This window comes from Xiphophorus maculatus, chromosome 10 (genome assembly GCF_002775205.1).
Source record: "Xiphophorus maculatus strain JP 163 A chromosome 10, X_maculatus-5.0-male, whole genome shotgun sequence".
Classification (NCBI taxonomy): Eukaryota; Metazoa; Chordata; class Actinopteri; order Cyprinodontiformes; family Poeciliidae; genus Xiphophorus; species Xiphophorus maculatus.
Window position 1 is genome coordinate 23790222 of NC_036452.1, and position 24343 is coordinate 23814564.

The 24343-nt window shown below is 39.7% G+C and overlaps 2 protein-coding genes across 3 annotated transcripts; both read right to left on the bottom strand.

The window, feature by feature from the left end:
- Nucleotides 1–79: 79 nt before the first annotated feature.
- Nucleotides 80–8894, bottom strand: dlgap5 (DLG associated protein 5). 2 transcript variants are annotated; one of them, XM_023340293.1, is made up of 19 exons: nucleotides 8797–8894; nucleotides 7430–7678; nucleotides 7115–7299; nucleotides 6933–7010; nucleotides 6785–6824; nucleotides 5559–5603; nucleotides 5363–5473; nucleotides 5189–5263; nucleotides 4798–4832; nucleotides 4450–4697; nucleotides 3527–3685; nucleotides 3347–3435; nucleotides 3105–3265; nucleotides 2922–3023; nucleotides 1777–1963; nucleotides 1187–1692; nucleotides 937–1102; nucleotides 491–534; nucleotides 80–335 (listed from the first exon to the last, which is right to left on the bottom strand). In XM_023340293.1, exons 2-19 carry the CDS (start codon nucleotides 7665–7667, stop codon nucleotides 231–233), a joined length of 2574 nt encoding a protein of 857 aa, XP_023196061.1. In that variant the 5' UTR covers nucleotides 7668–7678; nucleotides 8797–8894; the 3' UTR covers nucleotides 80–230. The 2 variants fall into 2 exon arrangements, with proteins under 2 accessions (XP_023196061.1, XP_023196060.1); XM_023340292.1 differs by having other exon boundaries at nucleotides 80–341.
- A 1009-nt stretch (nucleotides 8895–9903) lies between these two features.
- ccz1 (CCZ1 homolog, vacuolar protein trafficking and biogenesis associated) lies at nucleotides 9904–23899 on the bottom strand. Its single transcript, XM_005811687.3, has 17 exons — nucleotides 23754–23899; nucleotides 21440–21515; nucleotides 21255–21351; nucleotides 21063–21160; nucleotides 19933–20026; nucleotides 19752–19832; nucleotides 18649–18696; nucleotides 18476–18559; nucleotides 17373–17548; nucleotides 16853–16934; nucleotides 15226–15287; nucleotides 14060–14171; nucleotides 13674–13707; nucleotides 13422–13539; nucleotides 11948–12106; nucleotides 10510–10637; nucleotides 9904–10417 (listed from the first exon to the last, which is right to left on the bottom strand). Exons 2-17 carry the CDS (start codon nucleotides 21451–21453, stop codon nucleotides 10362–10364), a joined length of 1443 nt encoding a protein of 480 aa, XP_005811744.1. The 5' UTR covers nucleotides 21454–21515; nucleotides 23754–23899; the 3' UTR covers nucleotides 9904–10361.
- Nucleotides 23900–24343: the final 444 nt, after the last annotated feature.

Sequence of the window (24343 nt, forward strand, 5' to 3'; positions counted from 1 at the left end):
ATATATATATATACATACATAAAATTTAAAAAAATCTTTGGAAAGGCTTACAGCTGGTCTGTGATGGAATGTTAAGCAATTTCAGAGACACTTTGCAAACACAAAGTTTAATTCAAAAGAAGCAAAAGAAATATTTTCAACTGAATATAAAAAAAAAAAAAGACAAATTTTTCTTTTTTTTCCAGACGTTGAACATGTTTAGTCAAAACAGAACAATGTAAGAGAAGCTTTTATACGTTTGGAGGGGTGAAGACCATGAGGTCACTTGGACAGGTGGACGGGCGTATCCGGTCCTTCAGGTCCGGGGTGAAGAGCAGCAGGGCCGACTGCGCAGTCTGCACCTACAAATACACAAATTAGATTCAAAATGAAAGAAACCAGTACCAGAATGGATTAGTTATTAATTATTAAAGCACAAAGAACTCTTGTGTGCTGGTTTAAGTTAGTATTTGTTTTTGTCTAAAGAAAAGTAATAAAAAATAAAAATGACCTGTGGTGATTGAGGACTGAACACTGAAGACACCGCTGAGAGTGCTGTTGTGACAGATGAGCAAAAAATGTGAACAAACCCCAAACCATATCAGGCAGGCAGCAATAAGTAGGAGTACACTTGAAAAAATGAAAAAGAAAAAAAAAAATCAGAATTCATTAAGCAGAAAAATAACTAAATATATGTAGATTAGATTTTTGGTTGCAATTTTAATAAATTGTTTCTTGTAAAGTTCTTCATACAGCTCAAAATGTTTCACTCGTGTAATCTTGGGGGGATTTAAATAAGGTATAGCATAGCTAAAGTGGAAGGAAAATAATCCCTGCAGTTCAGTTAAAAATTTGCAGTTGTAACAAATAAATAAATACATTTTGTAGCTTCCTGCTTAATGAAGCTTTAACAGGTGGAAATCCCAGAAGTCGGAGCTCATGCAGCGTTCTTCATACCTGGCTCTAGATGAGCAAGCAGCTCTGCAGGTTGTCCTTTAGGACTCTCCATTTCTACATCCGCTCCCATGGATGACGACATCTCTATGGCAACAGTGTCCCCCGGTGACATACTGCATCTCTGCGACGGCTGGAAATAACGTTCAAAGTCCAAACCAGGAATTTCCTGCATTTAAATCATCAGAATAAAATCTGAGCAACACATAAAAAGGACTTTGTGTTGATAAATACATAAGTATTTGGATCAGACCTCAACGACTGAAACATCTGGAGTGGGAGAGCTGGGCGGCTGGGTCTCCATGGGAACCTGATCGGATGGGGAACGGGCCAGTGGTTGGACTGCAGAAGGAGTTTGACATGAAGACGGGGAAAGTCTGGCGCTGATGACATCACAGGGTTTGTTGTCCACAGAAAGAGTTGAAAGGTCTTCGGACGCCATTTCCTGCTCAGAGCGCTGGTTGGGACTCGTCTGGTTCTGGGACTCGTCTGAAGGAACTTCCTTCACAGGGGAGAAGCAGAGAGAAGCGTTCTGCTTCTGGGAGGCCTGAGGAGCTTCTTGCTGGGATTTGTAGTCCATGTGTTTCTGTGCAGAGTGGACAGGCTGAGCGGGGGGAGCAGGAACTGGGGTCTGGGTCAATGCAAGGGACTGGCGGGTGACTCTCCTGGGTGAGGGGTGAGCTGCGGCGGGGGAAGCCTGGGCCAACACCGTCTGGGGCAACGCCGCCGCCGCCGCGCTCAGGCGGCTGGATCGCCGGGCTGAAAACACAAACATATGCGCCAATTAGAAAGATGATTCTAAACAATAAAGCATAAAGAAGTAAAGCTGTATTTGTCACTCACTTGACGGTCTGGCTGGGCTCTCCAGCTGGGAGAGACCTTCCAGTGGCTCCTGCCTGCCAGCAGCGCCCCCTGTGTCCTCTGCTTTCTCTGCCTGCTGCCGGGCTTTCATGGCAGCTTTCACCGCCGCCAGGCGAGATTTGGCTGCAGCTTTGTTTCCTGGCGGCTTGGCGGGAATGGCCAACGTTTTCTTTAAAACAATCAGGACAGGTTAGGATTTTTACTGGTTAGAGCCTGATCTTCAGTACTGAAGGCTGTGCACATAAACATGGGAGGGAATGGGACACAAATTATAAACTAAACTGTCTGGTCACATTCTGCTACTTAGATTTTATTTAGATACATATAGTAGTTTGGAGGATTTTCAGTGCAAAGAACAACCAATTTAAAATGTATTTAAAGGAGGAGTTTTTTTATTTTGCTCTTTTCTGATTGGCTGACTGGTTTTAAGCTTTGCATTACACTGCCCCCTATAGGATTAGCATGTTTAAAACTAGAGATGCACCAATCCGATATTAATATCTGTATCAGTCCAGATATTGAAAAAAAGTTCTACATTGGGTATTGGTGACAATGTGTCCGATCCATAAGGGCATATCTATTTAGTCTAGTTCTATGCTTTGTGCTCTGAGCAACGTCATGCTTTATTATTTATTGTACATTATATTTAGAATTCCTAATTACACCATTGAGCCAATTGAAAGAAGTTTATTTCTTCATGTTTGACCAACAGCATATTGTTTTTGTTCGTTTCTTTACCATTTATCGGTTGTTCTCCTCCTATTTGCACTGACTGAACAATTTTACATGTTTGTTAGCTTTTGAAGCTGTTGGTGGACTTCAGTGTGCTGTATTGGTGCAGTTATGAAATAAATTAGGCATTAAGTACATCTATGTCTGTTAGAATAAACCCAAAACATTTTGAGTTAATTCAGCTGTTTATCTGTATCGGATCGGTATCAGCCAACACTGAAGCTCAGATGTCGTTATCGAAAGTGAAGAAAGTGGATCGGCGTGTTCCGGTTTAAAACTCTCAGGGGGGATAGAAAGATGAAAACCTTTCTGAAACCAATCCCGTGTGTGTGATATTATTACTTTACGATGCATCAGAGGAATTTGTTTTTCCAGGCCTGTTCTGCAGAGCTCACCTTCACCACTCTCCTCTGTCGTGGGGGCGGCTTCAGCTCCTCCAACCAGCCGCGGCCCTCCGCTTCTCTCAAGGCATCAAACTTCCTGTTGACGTCTTCCACCTGGAAGGTAGTGCACATCTGGCTACGCTGCCGCGTTTGAATCTAAAATCACTTCCTGTCTGCCCCACAGAGGAGCCCTACCTGGAAGTACACCATGTCCCAGAAGCCCTGCAGGTCGGTGCAGGTGGTGACCTTCTCTCCGCGGCTCAGCTCGCAGTCGTCCACCAGGCCGCTGAACTGCTTGAAGCGCTCCTTCATCAGCAGCCTCGCCTGGCCTACTGCTGTGCGCATTCGGTCTCTCACTGTCACAGAGTCACAGCAGCGCTGAGTGAAAACGGCTCAGCTGACGACACGAGTCTGGGGCACTTCAGGTTTACACTCACTCTCTTCTGGGATGGTCTCGTCCTCCACTCTGGACTCCCAGCGGAGACAAAGGTCTGTCAGTCTGTCCGTCTCGTTGGACATTTCTGATCTGAACGAACCAGAAACCAAAAGATGCTTCAACTCTCCCAGCTTTAAAGTGAGGAAGAAGAAGAGAGCGGTGAATTTCAAAGTGCCGCTACCTGAAGTACGGCACGTCATGCTTTGACTCATGCGGGCTGGCTGAGGTCGAAGCGATGCGCAGAGGAGAGCGGCCGGGAGGCTCGGGCGGAGTAGGCTCTCCAGGCTCAGCTGGAGGTTCATCACTGAACACTGGTGCTGGTAGGGAACTGAAACTGGGACTGGATAGAACCAGAGCACAGCATTTACATTAAAAACAAGCCGACATTGGTGAGAATAAGAAGAATAATATCTGTTTGTCAGGCTTGGAAAACTGTCAGGATTTAAAGGTTTCTTATCAGTTAATATCAACAATTATTAGTTTTAAATATCTGAAACAGTTCCATGCTGGAACGCAACCTTTTCCTGTTTTATTCACAGTTCTCTCTCCATAACATTGTTTTTTTTTTAAAGCAGTTGTGAAGCACAGTGCTGAAATCTGAAACAGCTGCTGAGCAAGTTTTCAGACAGGTTGTTGCTAGGCAATCAAAGAGCAACCTAGCTTAGCAAGCTGTGAGAGGTTAAGCAACTAAGCCTTTCCTCCGCCTACAACTCCCAGAATGCTGTGCAGAGTTCAGTGAAATTACTACATTTTCTATCAGATGTATTATCTATGGATATTGATCATGTCTATCACAAAACATTTATTGTCCAGCCCAAGTTTATTTAAGCAGAAATGTATCCTCACTCTAATATTAACATTTCTGCTTCAGCCAGTAACCAGCATTGTTCACATTTCTCTACCTATTTGTCACTGAAAACACACACACAGAGTAGGCTTCATGTAAACTCCCCACCATCCTGCATGCATCACTATCACATGACCAACTTCCTCCTCTCACACACCCAAAACTGGCAACAACAGGGAAAGACACATTGGTTATCGGAGCGCTACGATGTTAATGCCGATACGATGTTAATGCCGATGAATCAGAATGTCAATCACCTCGGAGTGAGGAAGGCGTCTGCCGATCGGGGGGTGAGAGGCTCAAACTTGAAGGCCGACAGGCCGGCAGGGGCCTGAAAGATGAAACCGTCAGGGGCAAATGAAGGAGCAGCAGAACCCTCAGCAGGGGCGGCTTCCTCTGGAGCCGGGCTCACTGCCGTGGCTCTGTCCTCGCGGCCAGGCGTGGGGCGGGGAGGACAGACTGCTTTCTCTTGTTCCTGGACCGGAGGTTCAGTGAGCTTGGCCTCCTACAAAAAGGAAAATGGCTGCAAACAACCTGATGTGTGTCTCTCTGACTTTAATCTCACTGTAATCCTGTGTTATGGGACACCGAGGGAAAACACTCACCTTGTGCTCATCAGGCTGGACTGTGGTGATCACAGCTGTAGAGATGTAAACACCAGAATTCATATTTAAAAATAATTTGTATGTATTTTTTTTAATGGTGTATGTAAAACTGTGTATTTATTTTACGCCGTCTTTCATTGTGATTTGATGGTCGTTGTGAGTTGTTTATTGGAATTTTGCTAGATCCACTCAGGTGTTTTACACAACTGAATGGTTGCCATGGAAATTAAAGGATTTCTAAAACAGGCATGAAAGAGTCGAGGCAACACTCCAGGTGAGTTTTTGATGATGAAACATTATAACATGACAAATAGATTTTTTTAAAAAAAGTCGATTTTACATTATAGTGCCCCTTTAATGCAGGTCAGACCTTTGGGAAAATACTTTGTACCTTTACAGTTCCTTCCTTCTCCAGACGAGGGCGGTAGAGGGATGATAACTGCTCTGTTCCTTGTGGTTCTTCCGTCTGAGAACAGAGACAGACTTTACAGATTCAGTTTTCTGAACCAACCAAATCAAACAGCTCGTTAGCAGCAACTAGGAAGCCTGTGATTGTGTAACGTACCTTTGGCCTTAGGATTGTCTTTCACCTCAGCCTGAGCTCTAGTAACCGGAGGCCTGTTGGCCGATCTGGTGGATAACGCTCGGCCGCCTGGCCCTGACGCAGCAGGACAGCCTGACAGACACACAGATTGACATGCTAATATGGAAACACTATAGCTGCTGCCGAGGCGGGCGTCCCGTCCCGTCCAGCGGGTTACCTGCACTGGTCTTGGTGGCAGCAGAACGGGTCCTGGCCGGCTGGACTGAAAAGGAAGAAGGGAAGCTGTCAGTTAACGGCTCAGATCGATCTAAAACATCATCATCATCATGGAAGAGTTGGAGTCATCCAACTCAAAGGAAAGGTTGTTACACACACTACTTCCATTTTGATGATTACTGGTTACATCCAAAGGAAAAGCCAAAAATTCTGTTTCTCAAATCGTTTGTATTGCATGACACCCATGAAGGATTTTAATGCAGAAATATCAGACTGCTGAGTCTGTTGAGCAGGTGTCAGGAGTTCCACATCACATTTCTTTAATAAAACTCCTGTTCTTACTGATATTATGTAATTTTCTGAAAACCCCAAATCATTTAAAATACATCCCACTGTGAGCAACAATCTAAACAATGAGTTACACATTTTTTAACTTAACCACCAAAATAAATGCACTTTATGATATGCTAATGCACCAAGTTCCACTTAGGGAAAGAGGTATCCCGATCCGATAACTACATCGGAAATCAGTCCAATATCAGCCAAAAAACAGGTATGGGATTCTATCGGCCTGCATAGAAACTCTGTGATGTAAGATTAACGCTGATAGAATCGCTCCATTCCAGCATTTAGTCTGCTCCTGAATTTCTGTCCTGCAGGCAGACTGGTTGGTTAATAAGAAGTGGGTCAGTTGTTCTCATCCTGATTGTTGTTGACTATCGTTCTGAGTAATATCACTTAATCACAACTTTCCTAACATTCCACTACATAAATTAAGTAATAAAAGCATGTGATTCATACTGATATCAGGACAGATCTACTTAGGTTTGCACGATATATGGCCACTGATATCAGTATCAACTAATAGTTATATTTTAACACATTGGTATCAGTCTGATAAATAAAACTGGGTCAATATTAAGAACTGATTTATTTCCATTTTGTTGCTTTGTGTTTCTGGAGGTGCAGGGGAGCAGAGTGGTCATGTGACAGAGATGCAGCAAAGGATTGTGGGAAGTTTAACTGAAGCAATGCTGAAGTCAATGCTGTGGTTGTTTTAATCAAGGTTTTGAAAGAGTAGCAAAATATATGAAATGTAAATACAATGTTGGTAAATATCTGTTATCGGCCATAACAGCAATATTTATATTGCATATCGATATCAGTGCTCCCCTCGTTTCACTTGAAGGTGAACATGTTAAAATAAGCTGCTTGCTCCCGACTTACCTCTGTTCGCCCGAGTGTTCTGATGCTGCGTCACCAGAGGCTGCAGAAACATTTGCAAAAGAAGAGCAATAAAATATGCTTTATATTTTACTTGGTGTATTACGGATGGATATAAGAAAATCCTCAGGATCAGAATCGGAGGACTTACCCTCTGTGGTTCCTGCTGGGCCTGTTTCATGGAGCGAGTGACTCTGCTGCTCTGGGGTGGAGCTACGTTCACCTTTATCTGAAAGAAAGCCATTATCAGACATTTATTTTTAGTCAAACGTGTTTTTGCTTATCTAATATATAAACAGGAGCCAGATGTGTGTGGGATGGGTGGATCAGCACCTCTCTGGGTCTGGATGTAGCAGACGGGACGGCAGGCAGCGGAGCAAAACTGAACATGTCTTTGGGTTGATAGAGGCCAGTCTTGAACACTCTTTTTGACTCCCTCTCTCTTTTTTCCTTTTCCTTCTTCAGCTCCTTCTGCTCTTTCCAGTTCTGCAGCCGCTGCAGCCTGTCTACTACTGCGGCTGTAGGAAAACACATTTCGAAAGCCACAATTAGTGGCAAAGAAGTCCAAAGAAGCCAAGAATTCAGAATGTGACATAGATTTTTAAAGCATCTCTAGAGATGCCCGTGAGTGGAAAAGCGAGCTCATACTATTAGCTGGTGTGGCCTTGATCTGTGTCTTCTTCTGAACAGTGGACATGTTGGTAGTCACCGTGGAGACGTCCAGAGAAGACACGTCCCCTTCTGGCAGTTTGTCCAGCTGCCTGCGAGTGTTCACCATCCGCTCCCGGTTCTCTTTTTGGCATTGAGATCTCCGGCGTGACTGCTTGACTCGGAGCATTGACACGCTCATGTCTCGCCGCCGAAGGTCAGCAAATCGAGAATCCATTTTTGAGAGCTCTGCAGGAATGAAAAACAGAACGCATCCAACTTTCAGCTTCCACAAATGTTGACGAAATAAAGGAAATCTACTGCGAGCTGCTATGATCAAAAGGTACAGCGTGTGTGGAACATGGCAGATATTGGAAAAATAAATACTGGTTGAGAGGGTGGAAGGAGTAGTGACCCCTTGTATTTTTCTCCATACTTATCAGGTCAAACCACATAGTGCAATACGATATCACTGGTCAATCTATCCGCCAAATTCTTATATTTTTTTGTGTTGTATTAATATTTACTTATATTCTTATTCCTTGTTTCTTGCATAATTTAAGGTTTTTCTTGTATAATTTAAGGTTTTGGTTACTCACATTTGGTGTGTACCTTAGTATTTAATTTGTATTTTGTATTCTTTTGCACTTTTGCTTACTGTGTGTTATCTTTGTTTTTTGCCTGGGAGCTGCTGGTAACTTCAATTTCCTGAGGGAGTCTTCCCAAAGGATCAATAAAGTACAAGTCTAAGTCTAAGATGTGGCTGCCAATAACTTCATGTTCCCATTCCATAGATGACCCAGTTGGTCCTGCCTTTAGGTGTTTGACTCTGTCTCCACATTACTGTAATTATTTTCTCTTTACTTTTTATTTAGGATTAAACATACTTCTGGATGAGTGCTTCTTTGTTTTTGTGCATCTGCTCTGTTTCTATTTGCTCGTTTACATGGACTCAGGGTATGGTGCTGCTGGAGGTTTCTTCCTGTTAAAGGGGAGTTTTCCTCTCTACTGTTGCTACATGATATATATATATATATTTTTTTTTTTTTTTTTTTTTTTTACACTAGCAAATGTACTGTAACTACTTACTACCCAGGTAGTAAGTAAGAACACATCTTTCTGGGCCAAAGTGGCTGAATATACATCACCCAATCAGTCCTTATACGGTAAGACGGTCTAAATTCACTCAAACTTGCTGCAGTAATTTAACAACAATAAAATTAAACTAGAATATATTTATTTATAGTGGAAGATCAAAAATAACCCAAAGCTAGCTAAGCTCATTGAAAACACAGCAAGCCTTATGTTCCTTTAACAGCCACCAACAAACAAATAAATACTAAATAAATACTAAATTAATACTCTACCTGATGTTCTCTCTAAGAATAATGCGTAAGAATCGCGTCTTCTTTTCAAAACAGCAACTTAAAATCCGGACGAGCCCAACGAACACAGTGAAAGCAGCCTGATTAAGAAACATAACAATAATGGCGGTTGAATTTTTTAAATCCTGTTAAAGTGACGCTGATTGGTTGCCTACCACAGGACTGGGCTTCTGATTGGTGCGTCTCATCTTCCTCTTTTTCTTGGCGGATCTTCAGAGGTGCATACTGCCACCTACTGTACATGTTTACCTCCACAGCCCCCTATGTTTTTTTTTTTTTTTTTTTTTACAAAAATGCTTTATCATCCTGATTTTCTCCTCATCGTCTTTTGTTTCTAACATTCATTTTAAACTATTCTTTTCGTATTTTTCTTACTTTGCTCCTATTCTCCTTTAGTTGCATAAAACACTTCTGACTGGTGCTTTTTCTTTGACGTTTTCTTTAGTTAATTCACTACTAAACAGGAAGACATTTTCAACAACCAACCTTGTCCTTGTTTGGTTGGAATCAGTAATCAAGTGCAGAATGGTCTATAGGAAGTTTAGTTTAGCTGGTTAATAATGTTTGTTCCAGTGGTAGACTGTCTGGTATGAATTAAATTCCAAGATTGACAAGGACTTAGAGCTAAGAACTATCTTTTAAGTATAGGTCCTCAGATTGAGTGTTTTCTATATTTTAGGTACAACTTTACCATATCAAATTATAACTGCTTATTTGTTTCCAATTAATTGTAATTAGATATACTATTCATTAGGGCATATGTTCCCCACTAATAAATGTACAGTGACAACAAAATATCTGGCTAATGAAAAACATTTTCACTTAAGTATTTCACAAAATACAGTGTTTAAAAAGCTCACTGAAACAGAACAAAACAGCTGATTCAGCTTTGTATTTTTGTTGACATCACAAGGAGTATAATAATCAAGCTGCTGTTTAAACATGGTAGTAAACCACAATTTCTTTCTACAGTAATCTACTGTGTCCAGGAAATCCCTGTTTAAGCTTAATGTTAATAGTGACCCACAGATGCATGTTTCATAGCCTTTACTTGTGATCTAGAGCTAAGAGTAAAATGCAGTTTATACATTTAGGAAAATTACTTCGTTTATTATTTCAAGTTAGTGCAGTTGTATACAAACCCTAACAATAGTTCCGACATGATGACATCTTAAAATCATAACTGATCACCAAATAAGACTGGAATGAACACATCAGTACATGTCAGTTTTTAAATTAAAATGAGACAATATCATGATCTCAATAAAAATATCCACAAATATATACGGGCGAACTTAAAACAGATGACAAAATCATAAAAATATGTACAGACAAAATGAGATGCAGTACATGTAAAGTCAAATCTGTATTTTCTTTTTTACAGGTAATTACAAGATAAAATTACAATTTTAGTCTATTAAATAAAAAACTTGGTGAGAAAGCTTTTCAACAATATTGTTTATTTTACAATGCAATTATTGCATTACGTTGATGCTGCCGCTGAAACCCTGACAGTTTTTAGTGTGATCAGTCGCCATCTTGTTTGCTCAGTCCAAGAAGAAAATGTTGTTGAATTGCGTCGCACAAAGCCTCTTCACTTCCTCTGGAATTCAAAAATGAAAATGGATGAGGTTGAAAACATGACAGCACATTCTGGTTAGAATACACAACTGTACTTCCTGCTGAAGGACATACCATTTACTTCAATCAGATTGGCGTTCTTTTGATTTAGGATCACATAGAGCTCTCTCTGGTCCGACTTCTTGCCGACGACCCAGTAGTCCGTCATAGCTTTTACTATGATTTCCTCATCTTCGTCAACCCTTGGGAGCAGATTGGTAGAAATCAGGATGAGGAAGTACATGCAGTAATGTTTATTGTACTTTGTATACAAATAGATTTTTTGAGGCTTAAAGCTGCAGTATGTAACTTTCATTAGCAAAATGTTGTTGTTTTTTTTACATATTTGTTAATACTGTCACCGTGTCATGACTGTATAACATGAGAGTGATTATCTGTCTCCCTGTGACTTTACAGCCATCCGCAGAAATACAGCAGTCAGAAATAACCAATCAGAGCCAGGAGGAGGGTCTTAGTTCTGTCAGTCAGCTCGTGTTCGCTCTGCTCAAAAGAAATGGAAGTAACTAAAGTCTTGCTTTAGACCGCCTTCAGGGGCAGCGGAGCTGGACGAGACAGTGTAGCCTCAACCATGGCAGCACAATCTCTTTTTTTAAGATGGCAATGAGGAGAACTGCAGCAGGGATGATGCAAGGCATTTTTTGGCCATTTTGGTGCCCTTAGCAAAAGTCCTGCTGATTGGTTTTGTACATTTATGCTATTCTTTAAATTTTTAATAAAACTTGAAATGTAATGTCTTGGTATATTTTCAAAAAACAAAACATTTTTTGTGAAAGGCAACACAAAAGCTCACAACCCCTCCATATGACTCTCTGTGCGAGAAAAGTAGGTTTTGTCGTCCTTCAACATAATTTTCCATACATTTCAAATCAGATATTTACATAGTTACCCTTGATACTGGCCAAATGTATGTAAACTTGAATTTGAGGAAAGCTATAAAAAAGAAATCATTTATTACCAGGTTTTCTGGCATTTTGCAAGTAGAAATAATTTTGGGAATTCTAACAAACCTAATACAAGAAAAGTTTGGTCAAATTTAACTTCAAACAGTGAGAAAAAATGTGTGTGTGTCTTTTCACTCAGTGTATGTAAACATATGGTTTCATTTGTACCCTACAGCTCAAAATACGGAACAAGGAATTGATCCCATTTCTGTAAAGTACACTGCTATTGTTTGTGGAATGTCTTTTATGCCAAAAATGAAAGCTTAAACTAAACCATAAAAATTATAGCCATTTTCTCAGTCATTTTGCAAAACTTGTAAAAACACACAACATAGAATCTCCAATGTGAAAAATCTCTCAGAATGATGTGGCTCTTTGTGGTGTTCTCTTACAGGAACAGAGCACTAAAAGGTCGACTTTCTCCAACTGAAACTAATCACTTGTATCTACTCGGTGCTTTCAGGACGGAGCAGATTGGCAACATGGCACTAGGAAATAAAAACACCACCTTGGATATTTGTTTAATAAAGCTCCAGGATCTGCTGCTGTACCTCGCAAAGTCACAGTTGATGTCTCCCAGGATCTTCATGAGGTCAGGGTGGACCGAGGTCAGACACACACTGGCGGTTTTCCTCATGTGAATGGTGCTCTTCTCCGCCAGGTTCATGTGGTTAAAGTAGATGAACTTGAACTGGGGCTCCTTCTCTGGCCTAGAGCAACAATATGGGAGACACACAAACAGGACAGGATGAACCAAAACAGCTGAAAGTAGGTTTTAGCAGCAGTTTGTCATTCCTATGAAAGTGGGATCAATTTGTTTTATTCCAACAGGAAGTGGATCGCTGAGTGGAAGGCAGCAGAAGCCCAAATTCAGGATGGAGATGTGAATGATAGCTGAGGAATTTGGAACCTTATTATTTATTCAGCACATTCTTTACTAAGTTGATTACGAGGAGCCCATCGAATTGCCAGGGCAGGTCTAAGATTACGGATCTGGAGCTAACTGATGGGGTCAAAGACACATGGACCAGGATGCCAGCCCTTAGTGCTGCCTTGCTTGAGTTACCCTTTAAGAGCTGCAGTAATGTTAGAGTTCTGTCTGTGTCTGCCAGCCAGGCAGAGGTAACACATGATGACAGGTGAAATTCAGAACTGGAATCACAAAGCCCTCGCTATAGCAACAGCATTCAGGTTAAAGCAGCATGCAAACATTGCTACTTACAGTAGTTGTTCCACAAAAACATTTCTCCTGCCCTTATGGAGTCTTTTTTTAATTTTTGCTAATAGGCTACAGAGACAGTAGTACAAAATAATCACCTAACTGACCAGTTTGAGGAAGAAAAAAGTAAAAAGCTGGTAAGTGTTTATGAAAGCTGTGTGTGTGTGTAGGGTTACTTATAAAAGTTGTTATAAAAGTGCTGTACATATTAAACATAACTTCAAAGAAATTTGACTTTGTAATTTGATGCCTTGAAATTGTGCCTCCGTCTCTTTAAGAAGCCCCTGTTCTTTCCAACACTGCCTTCAGAGCACCATCACATTAATACTCCTCCATGATGCCGTTTACAATGACCTTCTGCTGTAAAGAGTGTAGTTTTGCCAAGTGAATTCTATCCCAACATTAGTGGGACAGTATGCATGATTTTGACCAGATGTGCATCACAGAATATCTACGATAAACAATTGCTTTTCTTGCTTGCTACTGTTATTACAATCATTTATTGTATTATCATTCAACAATGAAAAATGTGTCTTTAAAAGCCCAAAATGAATATAACATTCATAGTCTTCATTATTAGTATGTAAATATTCGACTGAGTTGTATTTGTGGACCCGAAAAGAAAAAGGACAGTTTTAAGACAACGTCTATTACTGAACACAGTTCATGCATCACACTGAGGCTTCTAAGACGCTTTATAAGTTGCATGACTATTGTTATTCATGCTACGAGACACTAATACCGCTGAGAAGAGGAGTAAAACTAAATAAAACTGTATGGGGAGGAAGCGAGAAGCTGGCACTGACCCAGATATCCTGCGGTTTATTGTGAACTGTTCACATATATCTGATGCCAGCAGAGTCAGCTGAGGGCCCACCAAGCCGTCCAGCTGCTCACAGAACTCCCTGGTCAGCTCCACATTGGCTGGGAAAAGATGGCGGAGGGAAGAAATTCAGTTGCCACAGGATAAAAGGTCTTATTTCAGCTTAATATGAGGAAGAAGACAGCATGAATCGATTAAAATAACAAAACAATAAATAATGTAGGCTTTAACTTACCACTGATCATAAAACAAGCAGCGGCGCTCATCGCCTGCAATGGGAGAAGAAAAAAAAAAAAGGAACCCAGTGCAGAATCTAGGTCAAAAAGGTTGAAAATTCACACTAATCGGATGATAAGCATTGCTGGAAGTACTTCATTTTAAAATTGAGCCATGTAATCCAGAAAAATCCATCCATAGAGAAGGAAGAGATTTAATCCTACAGCTACCATGATCAACAAGAACCAAAATCCCCTCCATTACAGATTAGGTTAGAAAATCATCCTGATAATGAATGACCTGGTCACTGATACATTTATAATATGAGCGAGGATATGAATGGATCAGCAGCAAAAAACAACAACAACAAAAAAACAGAACAGCGTCAGTTTTGATTCCACACACCTTATAAACGATCAGATGCAGCTCCTCATATCCGTCTTCTGCACTCACAAATATTTTGGGGAATCGGAATTTGGCCTCTGGGTCTTTGAGGTTAGCAGGTCCTGTCAAAAACCTGAGGACACGCGGAGACAGGGGAGCGAGGACTGTGAGGTGGTCTGGAGTTTTACACCAGTTAAAAGTTACACGATACATGTAGTGGTTTTGAAATGATGACATATTCAACATCCATCGTCCAGAACCCAAAGCAGGAGTCTACAGCCGGAATATCAAAGCAGTGAGGAAGGGAGCTAAGATCCTCAGAAGAGTGAGATGCCTGTCTAATCTATAAATTTTGAGTGAAAAATGTACCAGGTCACATAGGCCCAACAAGTGAATGACAAAGGTACAATTATTTTAGATGAAGTCTTCACCATGGTGACTATGATTATTTGTGAATGAACTTAGCTTCCATTATATATCGGCACCTTTTTTTTGTTTTTGCCAAAAGTGAGTTTTGTAAAAAAAAAAAAAAAACAACAACAAAAAACCCACCTCTTTTTGGCCAAAATATGAGTCAGGCAAAAAACAGAAAGAAAAAGAAAATCACTTTTGGCAAAAAAAATGATATATGCTATTATTTTAGGACAGTTGTGATATGAAACTTGTTACTACAGATATTCTAATAATGAAATAGTACATTTTTAAGAACGCTGGTTTATCAGCACCCATTACTCCCTTAGACAATCGTTTTTTTTAATAAATGCCTCTGTAGGGCTAAAAATGTTTCTGGTTGCCGTGTCCTCTCTAGTTTTGTTGCGGCCATCTGAGCCGGGCCGTAACAGCCACAATGACAAGAAATTAATTTAGGAAATTGGTTGTTTTTATTGATCTGCTAAAATGTTATCTTGGGGTTCATTAGGTATGAATTCCTTACTTTTGGGAGATGAGTGAGGTAAAGATAGGTTTTGAATAATGCCATATTTTAGTACAGTAACATAATCCACCCATCCTCTGTCCAAACCTGCCTATACAGCAGCATCAAACACAGACTGCTGAAAAACATGATGCAAAAATTCAATTAGCACATCGAGTGCATGGCGTGATGCACAGGGATGAGAGCAGCAGATGAATTCAAATGTTTTTTTTGTTTTTTACAGAGTACAGGATTAAAGAGAAGATGGAATTACCTCCCATAATGCAACAGATTTCCTGTGACTTCAGGCCTCAGAGGAGAGTCCCTGCCAGCCAACTGCAGCAGGAAACAGGAAAAACACAAAACAGTTCAGTTTTAAAAAGTACAAGGCCACCAAAGCCATGTTATTGTAGAGAACATGGAAAACTATTAAATGCTCAAGATCTTGATGCAGGATTGAAACACGCTGTGAAATAATCCTGATAAATTCATTCTTTATGAATTCTGATTCTCTCTACTAAGGTGACTTGTGGAGGTTTTCATAAACTCAAACTTTTGGAAATGAGTAACAAAAAGTTGTCTTTATTTTTAGGTCCGGACTTTGAACGTACTTTGATCATTAGCATTCCAGTGCAGCTCTACCTGTATCCTTATCTACTTTAGGTGAACATTTGTCCGAGTTTCAAGTCTTCTCTTCTCACTTTGCTACTTTCTTCTTCTACTATTCTCCAATTTGGATCATTTGCTGTCATTTCAACTGTCAACTTTTTGTGTTCTCTCAGTTATTTTTCTCTCCATTGAAGCTGCACCCGGTGTAGCGTTCCGTTGGCTGTGGTTCCTTCCAGGACAAGGGAATCAGCTGACATAATGCTGCCTTCACCTAAACCTAAACCTTCTCCATCTCCTGCTGTTAACTTCTCATTAGCACAAAACAAACATCTTTATATCAGCTCATCTGTTTCTTTTCTGTGTCTCTGTGCTCACACTCAGCCAGGTTCTGGTTCTGCTGGAAGTTTCTTCCTGTTAAAAAGCAGTTTTTCCTCTCCACTGTCGCTACATGCATGCTCAGTATGACGGATTGCTGTAAAGTCAACGACACAATACAAGAGATCGTCTCCTGTCGCTACATGTTCATCCAGGAGTGAATGCTGCAAGTTAATGACTCGATTCAATCTCCTTGGTTTCTCTTAAATAGAAAACTTTGTAAACTAATTTGAATAATAAACTGAGCTTAATTTATAACTCACTGCAAAAACACAAAATCGTACCTAGTAATTTTGGTCTCACATCTAGAGAAAATATCTTGGTACATTTGAAATGAGATAAAATTAACTCACAAGTAACTTTTCAGCAAGATTTAGGAGTTTATTTTAAATAAGTAATTCCGTATCATTGATGAAAATATACTTATTCTATTGTCAGATTATTTCACTTATAAAAAGACATTTTTTTCATGCTATAAGTTAACTTATCTGCCAATGGACTAAAACCTTTTCATCAATAGGAATTATTTACTTAAAACAAGCCTTTATATCGTGCTGAAAAGTTACTTTTAAGTTAGCTTGTCTTATTTCACGTGTACTGAGATATTTGCTCTAGAAATTAGACCAAAATTACTTGGTAAGATTTAGTGTTTTTGCAGTGTAGGATTAATTTGAATGTATGTGTGATAGAACTGAAATGACTTTCTTCTTCAGAGACGACATCTGTAGTGAATTGGTGCTGTGGAAATAAACTGAACTGAGTCGACTGTCTTGTATTTGGCTTCATTGTCCCCAACAGCAGGACACTTCTCTTCTTGGTGATTTTGAAGTGTGTCATTTTAACACTAAAATGTGAAAACGTCCAGTAGGTATGAAGACATTTGCAAGGCCTTGTGCCCAGGGTTCACCTCCATCTACCTCGGGCTCTGAGTGCCTGGGAAACAGAGACGTGGTCAGATACTTGTAGAGGATCTTCATGTCGTCCTGCTCCAGACCACTCCTGCACACACAACCATGACAATAAAAAAAATGCACTTTTAAACCCTTTAAAAATGATTTTTTTTTCTTGTAACTAAAGCTCAGGCGTGAAATGGACACTATGAGTAGACAGAGTATTTGTGTGCTAACTAAATAAACCCCCTCCTGTGTGAAGACTGTTTACTGTGAATCACCTTTAGTTAACATCCATGTATTTACCTACTGATCTAGCAGGCTGACAATGTGTGACCTGTCAGGTCGCATGCAAACCATAAAGAAGATCAGGCTTCTTGTTCAGTACCATCTCTGTTTATTCAGCATGTTTTTTTGACTTAATCGTGGGATTATACTGTTGGAAGTGGCTGCACACATGCAGGGTTGTTTTAAAGCAGTGGGAGTTGCCGATTCTGGTAAAGAGCGGATTAGCTGGATGAGCGTGTAAAGTTTTAACAGTTTCTACCAGATAAGCTGGTCGTTGTAGAGGAAGGCTGTGTATTTGATCAGGCTCAGGCTCTCCTCCACTCTGTTGACAAAGGACTGGATCTTCAAGTAGGTCATCTTGTCCAGGGGGAAGAAGCTGATGCCTCCAAAAACGTCCAGCAGGTCACAGGACTGCAGGTGGAGCGTCTGCAGATACTGGACAGCCCAGAGTAGAGACGAGACAAAAACAACAAAGGATTAGTTTACAATGCAATAAAGAAAGCAGACTGAGAAGTTTTTGACCGATGTGATGCAGAAGCTCCTGCATCAGAGAGGGGATAAGATGTTCAGCTGACATTCAAGCTCAGACACAGAACACCGCAGCGTCTACTTTCTCTTCGTGTTTAGGTTACACGGTGGAGAGGGAAGCCTGGATCAATTTAAGGTCTTCCCTAATTAAAAATGAATTTTTTAAACTTTTATACAGAGTTGGTTAAGGCAAGAGTAGGCCTGTCACCGTGACAAATTTAGCTGGACGATAAATTGTCCCAGAAATTAAGGCAATAAACGAATGCAAGTTCGCCGTCTAAAAGGTTGACAAACACCAACTGTGTAAAGAGCATTTAACACAAGAACTTGAAGATAGTTTAAATAACCAAAAAAAAAAAATGACCAAAAACAATAAAGTGCGGAAAAAAAGAACAAACATAACCCAAAGCATTTACGAAAAAGATTATTAAGTCTATAAATAAAATTGCCCTACAAAAAATATTAAAAAGAGTGAAAATTAATTATTTTATTTAAACTTATCATGCAATTAATTGATTAATTGGTCAATGTGACAGGCTTAGGCAATTATGTTTATGGTGAGAAGTGGACACAGTCAAGGCAGGTCGCTAAGGGCCGAGAAATGAACCATGACTCCAAACATCATCCTGCTGTTTACACACACGCTCGCACACACACACCGACAAAGTCTCTGGAGCCGAGGAGCCAAAACTCAGATGCTTATGGAAACACCGACAGGCTCTGGTGACTTGAAAAAAGAAGCAATGCTGGACTTAGTTTGACAAAGACAATATGTACAGTCCAAAACAAGGCCAAACAAAAAGACACCTAGCAACAGCAGTCGGCAACATTTACCCTGTAGAAGAATTTCTCAAGCTTCTGGATGAGCAGCTCCACTCCGCCGGATTCCATCACTCGACCGAAAGTCCCGTTAAACAGCTGCAGAACCAGAGAAATAACAAAATGATTAAAACTACGATTTAAAGAAAGTATGTTTTTACTGGTAACAGGTGGTCTAAAGCTCTCACCTTGTACATACTGTAGCACTGCCGGACCACCGCACCATAAACCGTATCCTTTAAAAAGAGAACATGGTGGCAAATTGGAAAAAAAAATAAACCACCTGAAGCTCATGTTTTATCTGTATCACATGACTCCAGTGGAAGTAATGTTAATGTTCTGGAGTGGCCAAGCCAGAGTCCTGAATTGAATCAAATAATCTGTGGAGCAAGCTTTAGATTAGGGTGATGGTTAGGAGGCCCTCCAATTCCAAAGAGCTGGAGCTCACTGCTAAGAATTCATTGATAATTAAGAACGATATGAATAATTTTCAACATCTTTTTTGTTAAATATAGAAAAAGTACATAACTTATTTTTTTTAAAACTGACATTCCTTTTACATTTCTTCCTTATCTTTTAAGAGACGCTCGTCTGAATTCCTATCAGAACCAAACTCCTTGGTTGAAGGAAGATATTTATAAATCTGAATATGCTGTAATATTGATGCATTTTGGAAATCCCTGAATTCAAGCTAAACCCTGGTAAATGTATACTGTTTCCACAAAAAACTGACCTGCTTGTCTGTCAATAGCTAACAATAGCATTCGATTGTCTATCCCTACAGAAGCTATAACAGGCCAAAGAATGAAAGAAGCATGGATAAGAAAAAATGTAAATTTTTTTAGAATAAACTAAAGATAAAGGTCATTTAAAGGGGCACTACTAAGAATTTTATAGGTACAAAATATTTTATAGCACGATCAAGTGACTATATTACCTTGGTTAAACATGACTCAAAAGAAATATGACTTTATAATTTAACGAATTGAAATTGGGCCTGTCTCTTTAAGAAACTCCTGGTCTTTCTGAAACTCCGCCTTCAGGAAGTTATCACAACATGGCTCCCTTCTTAACCCTTTAACATTTTTACCAGATTTCTGCTGTAGTCTGTGGATTTAATTCTATACAATAATTAAATCTTAGACACAACATTTAATGACTGCAATAATCAGCATTATATTTTAGAAGCAAGTGAATGATTTATGATTTTTCTCTTTAATAAAATCAATAAGTTGAGAAGTTTTAAATGTTTTGTTAAAAACCCCCAACAAGGTACTCGTCATTAACTCACAAGTAGTTCTTCTTCTTGATACTCTATTGTGGGAGGTTTGCCATCTTTGTTCGGTTTCTCAATCATTGGGTTTCGAACCACCTGCGGAATAAAAGCACAAGAAAAACAACACAAAACGTTACTCTGACTAAATATCAAAATAAGTCCAGCGGAATTGAGGCAATCTGTAGCTGCTGTATACCATGACGATCCAGAAATTTTCTTCTGGCTCAAAGAAAAACTGCCGATTCTTCTGTGTGTGAAGGGATTTTGCTGGTTTTGTTGGACAGAAAGTCCTGGAACAAAGAAGTGGGTGTGAAAAAGAGAATGCATTAAAAAAAGATAACTAACCGATCTTTTGTGGGTTTTTTGATGAGGAATTGATTATAATGTTACAGAGATATTTCCCCATTCCCGCCAGCTTTTTGTTTTTTCACAAAGTACCTGCAAATGTGGAACCATCAGCCTTCCAGTTGCAACTGCAGTAAAATGAGCTTCTACAAAGTCTTAAAGGGGCAGTACTATGCGTTTTCCAGGAACATAGTACCATTTTATAGCACAATCAATTATGTTAGCTTCAGTTAAAAATGCTGTATATGTCAAATATGACTTAAAAGAAATCTGACTTTGTAATTTAACCCCTTGAAATTGGGCCTCTGTCTCTTTAAAAGCTTCTGCTCTTTCTGAAACTCCGCATTCAGGAAGTTATCACAACATGGCTCCTCTATTAACCCTTTAACAGGGACTTTACTACTGTTACACTAGGGAGTAGCTTATAATGAGCACTGCTGATACGAGTTCCACCAGGTGTTTGCTAATTACTGCTGGCTAGTCTGAAGGAACTGAGTGGGGAAGTCACAAGGAGAGGGTTGCTCTGTGAGACAGAAGCTCGATAGCTTGGTTCAGCTGGGTGGGATAATCAATGGAAAATTTTAGAATTATGTGGTGCGTAGCCGTTGCTAGGTCCACCCAGGTGTTTTACACAGCTGAATGGTTGCCACGGGAGATTAAAGGATTTCTCAAACATGCAAGAAGAATCAAAGCAACACTCCATGTATGCTTATGAGGGAATAACATGAAGTAAAGCTCAAAAAAGTCAATTTTACATAGTAATACCCCTTTAACTCATGGGAGCTAAATACAAATACACAACCCACTGTCTGATTTTCAGTCATCGTTTTCCTTCCGTTTCATAACTATGTACAGCTTCATGTGGGTGCATTACATTAAATCCCAATCAATTACTTAGGAGTTGGAGGTTTTAGTGACAAATGACCTGGATATTGTTTTTGCAGAGGCATCGTGAAATCAAGTGTTAATGATGTGTTGTACCTGGTGAATTGAACAATGGCTTCACAAAGGCCCACATTTCTGATCTTCTCATTCTTCTCAATCTCACTGGGGTGATAAAACAAAATCTTTTTCTCTTCCTGAGAGAAAAAAATGTGATATGAGAAACTTAGTCCAGAACAAGGTTTGGCAGAGAAGCCAGAGAGATGTCCTCCACTGAAAGCCCCCTCTCACCTCTCCTTCGCGCGGTCCAAACGTAGGGTTATAAATGAAAAAGCTGAGAAGGGATGGTGTGTACTGTTTGTCTTGTGCTCCTGAGGCCATTTTAGGACTGGGAAAGGACAAAGGCAAAGAGTTTGGACATGGAAACCTTCAGTTTAATCCAGTCTGACCCAATGCCATCAATGAATATTTCTTACCTAATCATTAACATTAGTGAAATTTGGGTTATGGTTTCCTTTCCTCAGGTGACAGTCTGGTTACCATGCCGTGTACCTGCAGGAAGAGTAGTCATATTCTAGAAATTAGAATATAAGAGTCTCATTTGTCAGATCAACAGTACCTTTTGTAAATTCCAACCTGTAAGCGGTTATTAAACATACTTTTCATTAAGCCCATATTTCTGCTTTTGAAAATAGTTTTTTATTGGTCTCACATAATATTCAAATTTTAAATGTCATGTTTTCATTAGCTGTTAGCAGAAATATCAATTAACTTGATAAAATTAATCTGTGTGGGATTAATCTATATATTTTCAATAATATTTTCATTTATTGAACAGGTCTGAGGGCTTCTGAGGGATTTACAATTATAGTATTTTTTTCAGTCATCACTCAAAATGTGATGAGTGAAAAACGTGATCTTTGATATCAGAATTTTACACATCTTTCTTGACTCGTGATAACATTAACTAGCATTAACCTTTATTTCACGTTTTCCCATGAGTGCTTTAGGGACTGGCACAAAAAGGAGGAATGTTTATGATACAACTTACAACTTTACTTAAAAAAGACAGGCAGATAGGATTATGAGAACCTAAAAGACAGACTGCCTCTTGAGAAGCTTCTTGTTTCTTTGATGTGTCTCATAATAACACTTTTTAAGACAGATCACTCAGACAACAGCTAAACAGCAAACATCAGTACAAAAGTCCTCTAAGTATATTGAGTTTTTAGTTGCGTTTTCAAAAAGCTCAACAGAATCCACCGACCCCAAAGGTAGAGGGCTTCAGAGTTCTTGGGCTCCTGCTACCTGGCAGAGACTGTGCTCACGTGACCTTATCTGCAATCTGTGGCTCCAGAGTCACATGCGGCCCCTGTGCAGATTGGCCCCAGCACAATCACTCTTCTTAACTACGACCACAACTGATAGAGAAACAAGAGTTGTCTCTAATACAGATGCAACAGCACGACTGGCTTCAACAGTTATCTTTATCTATGTGAGTTGATTTAGACATGAGGTTTTGAAAGTCGCCCCCCCCCCAAATAAGAAACACATTTTGCATTGGGCAGCAGCAGTTTTTATTGATTTTCCAAAATATGGGAATGACTTCCGGTACTTGGATTCAAAATAAATAATTTTTATTAAAATTATTTCAATATAGGGAATGTTGTACAGCTTGACTAGTTTTATTTATTTACTTTGTGGCTCTAACTGATTTTATTTAGCAGGACCATAACTGGCTCAAGGGACTTTAAAAGTTGCTGAACACTGTCCTAGGGACATTCAGATGGAAACGTTCTGAGATCTATGCCAGAAACTGACTATTCAAAACCCTATAACTAACAACCAAAATCATAAAGTGATGCGCTTGAATGGATGGGGCCCTGTGGAGCAGGACAAGAAACAATGCGACAGGAAAAAAAGTGATTTTCTCTGAAATCTGACAGCAGCATACTGTACAACCTGCAGACGGTCCAGGGCTGCTTTGTTTAGGCAGCTGAATAATGAGTTGCAGAAATGAAAATGATGAAGAAACAAATACATGACAAACAATTTCCAGTTCTGTTCTAGAGATGATACTACTTAACCTAACAATATTTCATAAGTCCAAATATACCTAAAGGTTCCTGATGGAAAGTTTCAATTAGAGTTGTGTGCTTTTCTGGAGCACAAATAAGTTCAGTTTTACCTTTGAGAAACATCAGACACAGTCTAAGCAGTTGTGCAAGACATGTTGTTCTGCTTCCTCATGAGGCCTTAAAGAAATGTAGAACTGAATATCATCCGTGTGATGATAGTGATGAGATATCTTTAAAAGTGCTCAAAATGTGCTCAAGAGGGAGCAAGTAAACCAGAAATAACAAGAGCCCTCTAAAGGCAGAAGTTCCATGTCCGCAGAGTGAAAACTCACTATTTATTGTCGAAGTATTCAAGTCCCGCTTCCTAAAAAGAATTGATCTGCTCATGTAAGCAGTTAATTCGCTGTTTAATGTTGTCATCAAGTCTAAGACGGAGTAAAACCTACAAGCCGAGGCAAAATCTCACCAAAAAAAGAAGTAAATACGTAAGAAAACAAAACATTCATTAACGTCCTTTAAAATATTAGTGCTGCATCAAAATGTAACAAGGTGAATTCAGATGTCAGGCAGTTTAGAGCTTAACGAGGATCCTTTAACTTCTGCCCATGAACTGTTGCTCAGCCACCGATACAGCTAGCATAACCCGGCTAACAGGCTAACATGTTCCTGTAGCTCACCTCAACCGCAATGAAAAATGACCGGAAGCACTCACCTCGCGAAGTTTGCAATTAAGACGTCCAGCTACACCTTAGTTATTGTGCAAATAAAGGGGGAAAGTATGGAAATAACTCAAAGAAACGACATGCCGATCACATTATAGCAGTTTCCATCGTTCACTTCCTGCTTTTGACAGTGAAGGGTTACAGGCTTAGTTGTCCGGGTAGTAGAGACTTCAAGCGAATTAAAAGTTCCGACTGCAGTCGTGTATCAGGAGTAAAATGTCAGGAACTGTCCAACAGTGATGTTGTTTTATTCAGATCAAGGCATATATCTGAAAAATCTGGTGTCACTTGGAATCATCTGCAGTTAGTGCTAGACATCATATTATTCAATAAAGATAACCTCAACCCTCCCAAAAAACAACTTTCTTTCCGTAAGTGTCTGGTATCTGATTCGAGTTTTCATGTAGTTCTTTATATTCCTATTTAATACATAATCAAATTCAGAATTTTAAGCGACTTACAGCAAGTCTGCAGCAAAAACTTCATGTATGTATGTATGTATGTATGTATGTATGTATGTATGTATGTATGTATGTATGTATGTATGTATGTATGTATGTATGTATGTATGTATGTATGT

What these genes read in the sequence shown, in the direction of transcription:
- dlgap5 (XM_023340292.1), bottom strand. Translation starts at nt 7,667, where the DNA reads ATGGATTCTCGATTTGCTGACCTTCGGCGGCGAGACATGAGCGTGTCA. An exon ending in GAACACTCGGGCGAACAGAG is followed by an intron (nt 5,604 to 6,784) that starts GTAAGTCGGGAG and finishes CTTCCTTTTCAG; the next exon opens with TCCAGCCGGCCAGGACCCGT. An exon ending in CGAGACCATCCCAGAAGAGA is followed by an intron (nt 3,266 to 3,346) that starts GTGAGTGTAAAC and finishes ACTCTGTGACAG; the next exon opens with TGAGAGACCGAATGCGCACA.
- ccz1 (XM_005811687.3), bottom strand. An exon ending in TTGGACCGCGCGAAGGAGAG is followed by an intron (nt 21,161 to 21,254) that starts GTGAGAGGGGGC and finishes TTTTTCTCTCAG; the next exon opens with GAAGAGAAAAAGATTTTGTT. An exon ending in ATCAAGAAGAAGAACTACTT is followed by an intron (nt 18,697 to 19,751) that starts GTGAGTTAATGA and finishes CTCTTTTTAAAG; the next exon opens with GATACGGTTTATGGTGCGGT.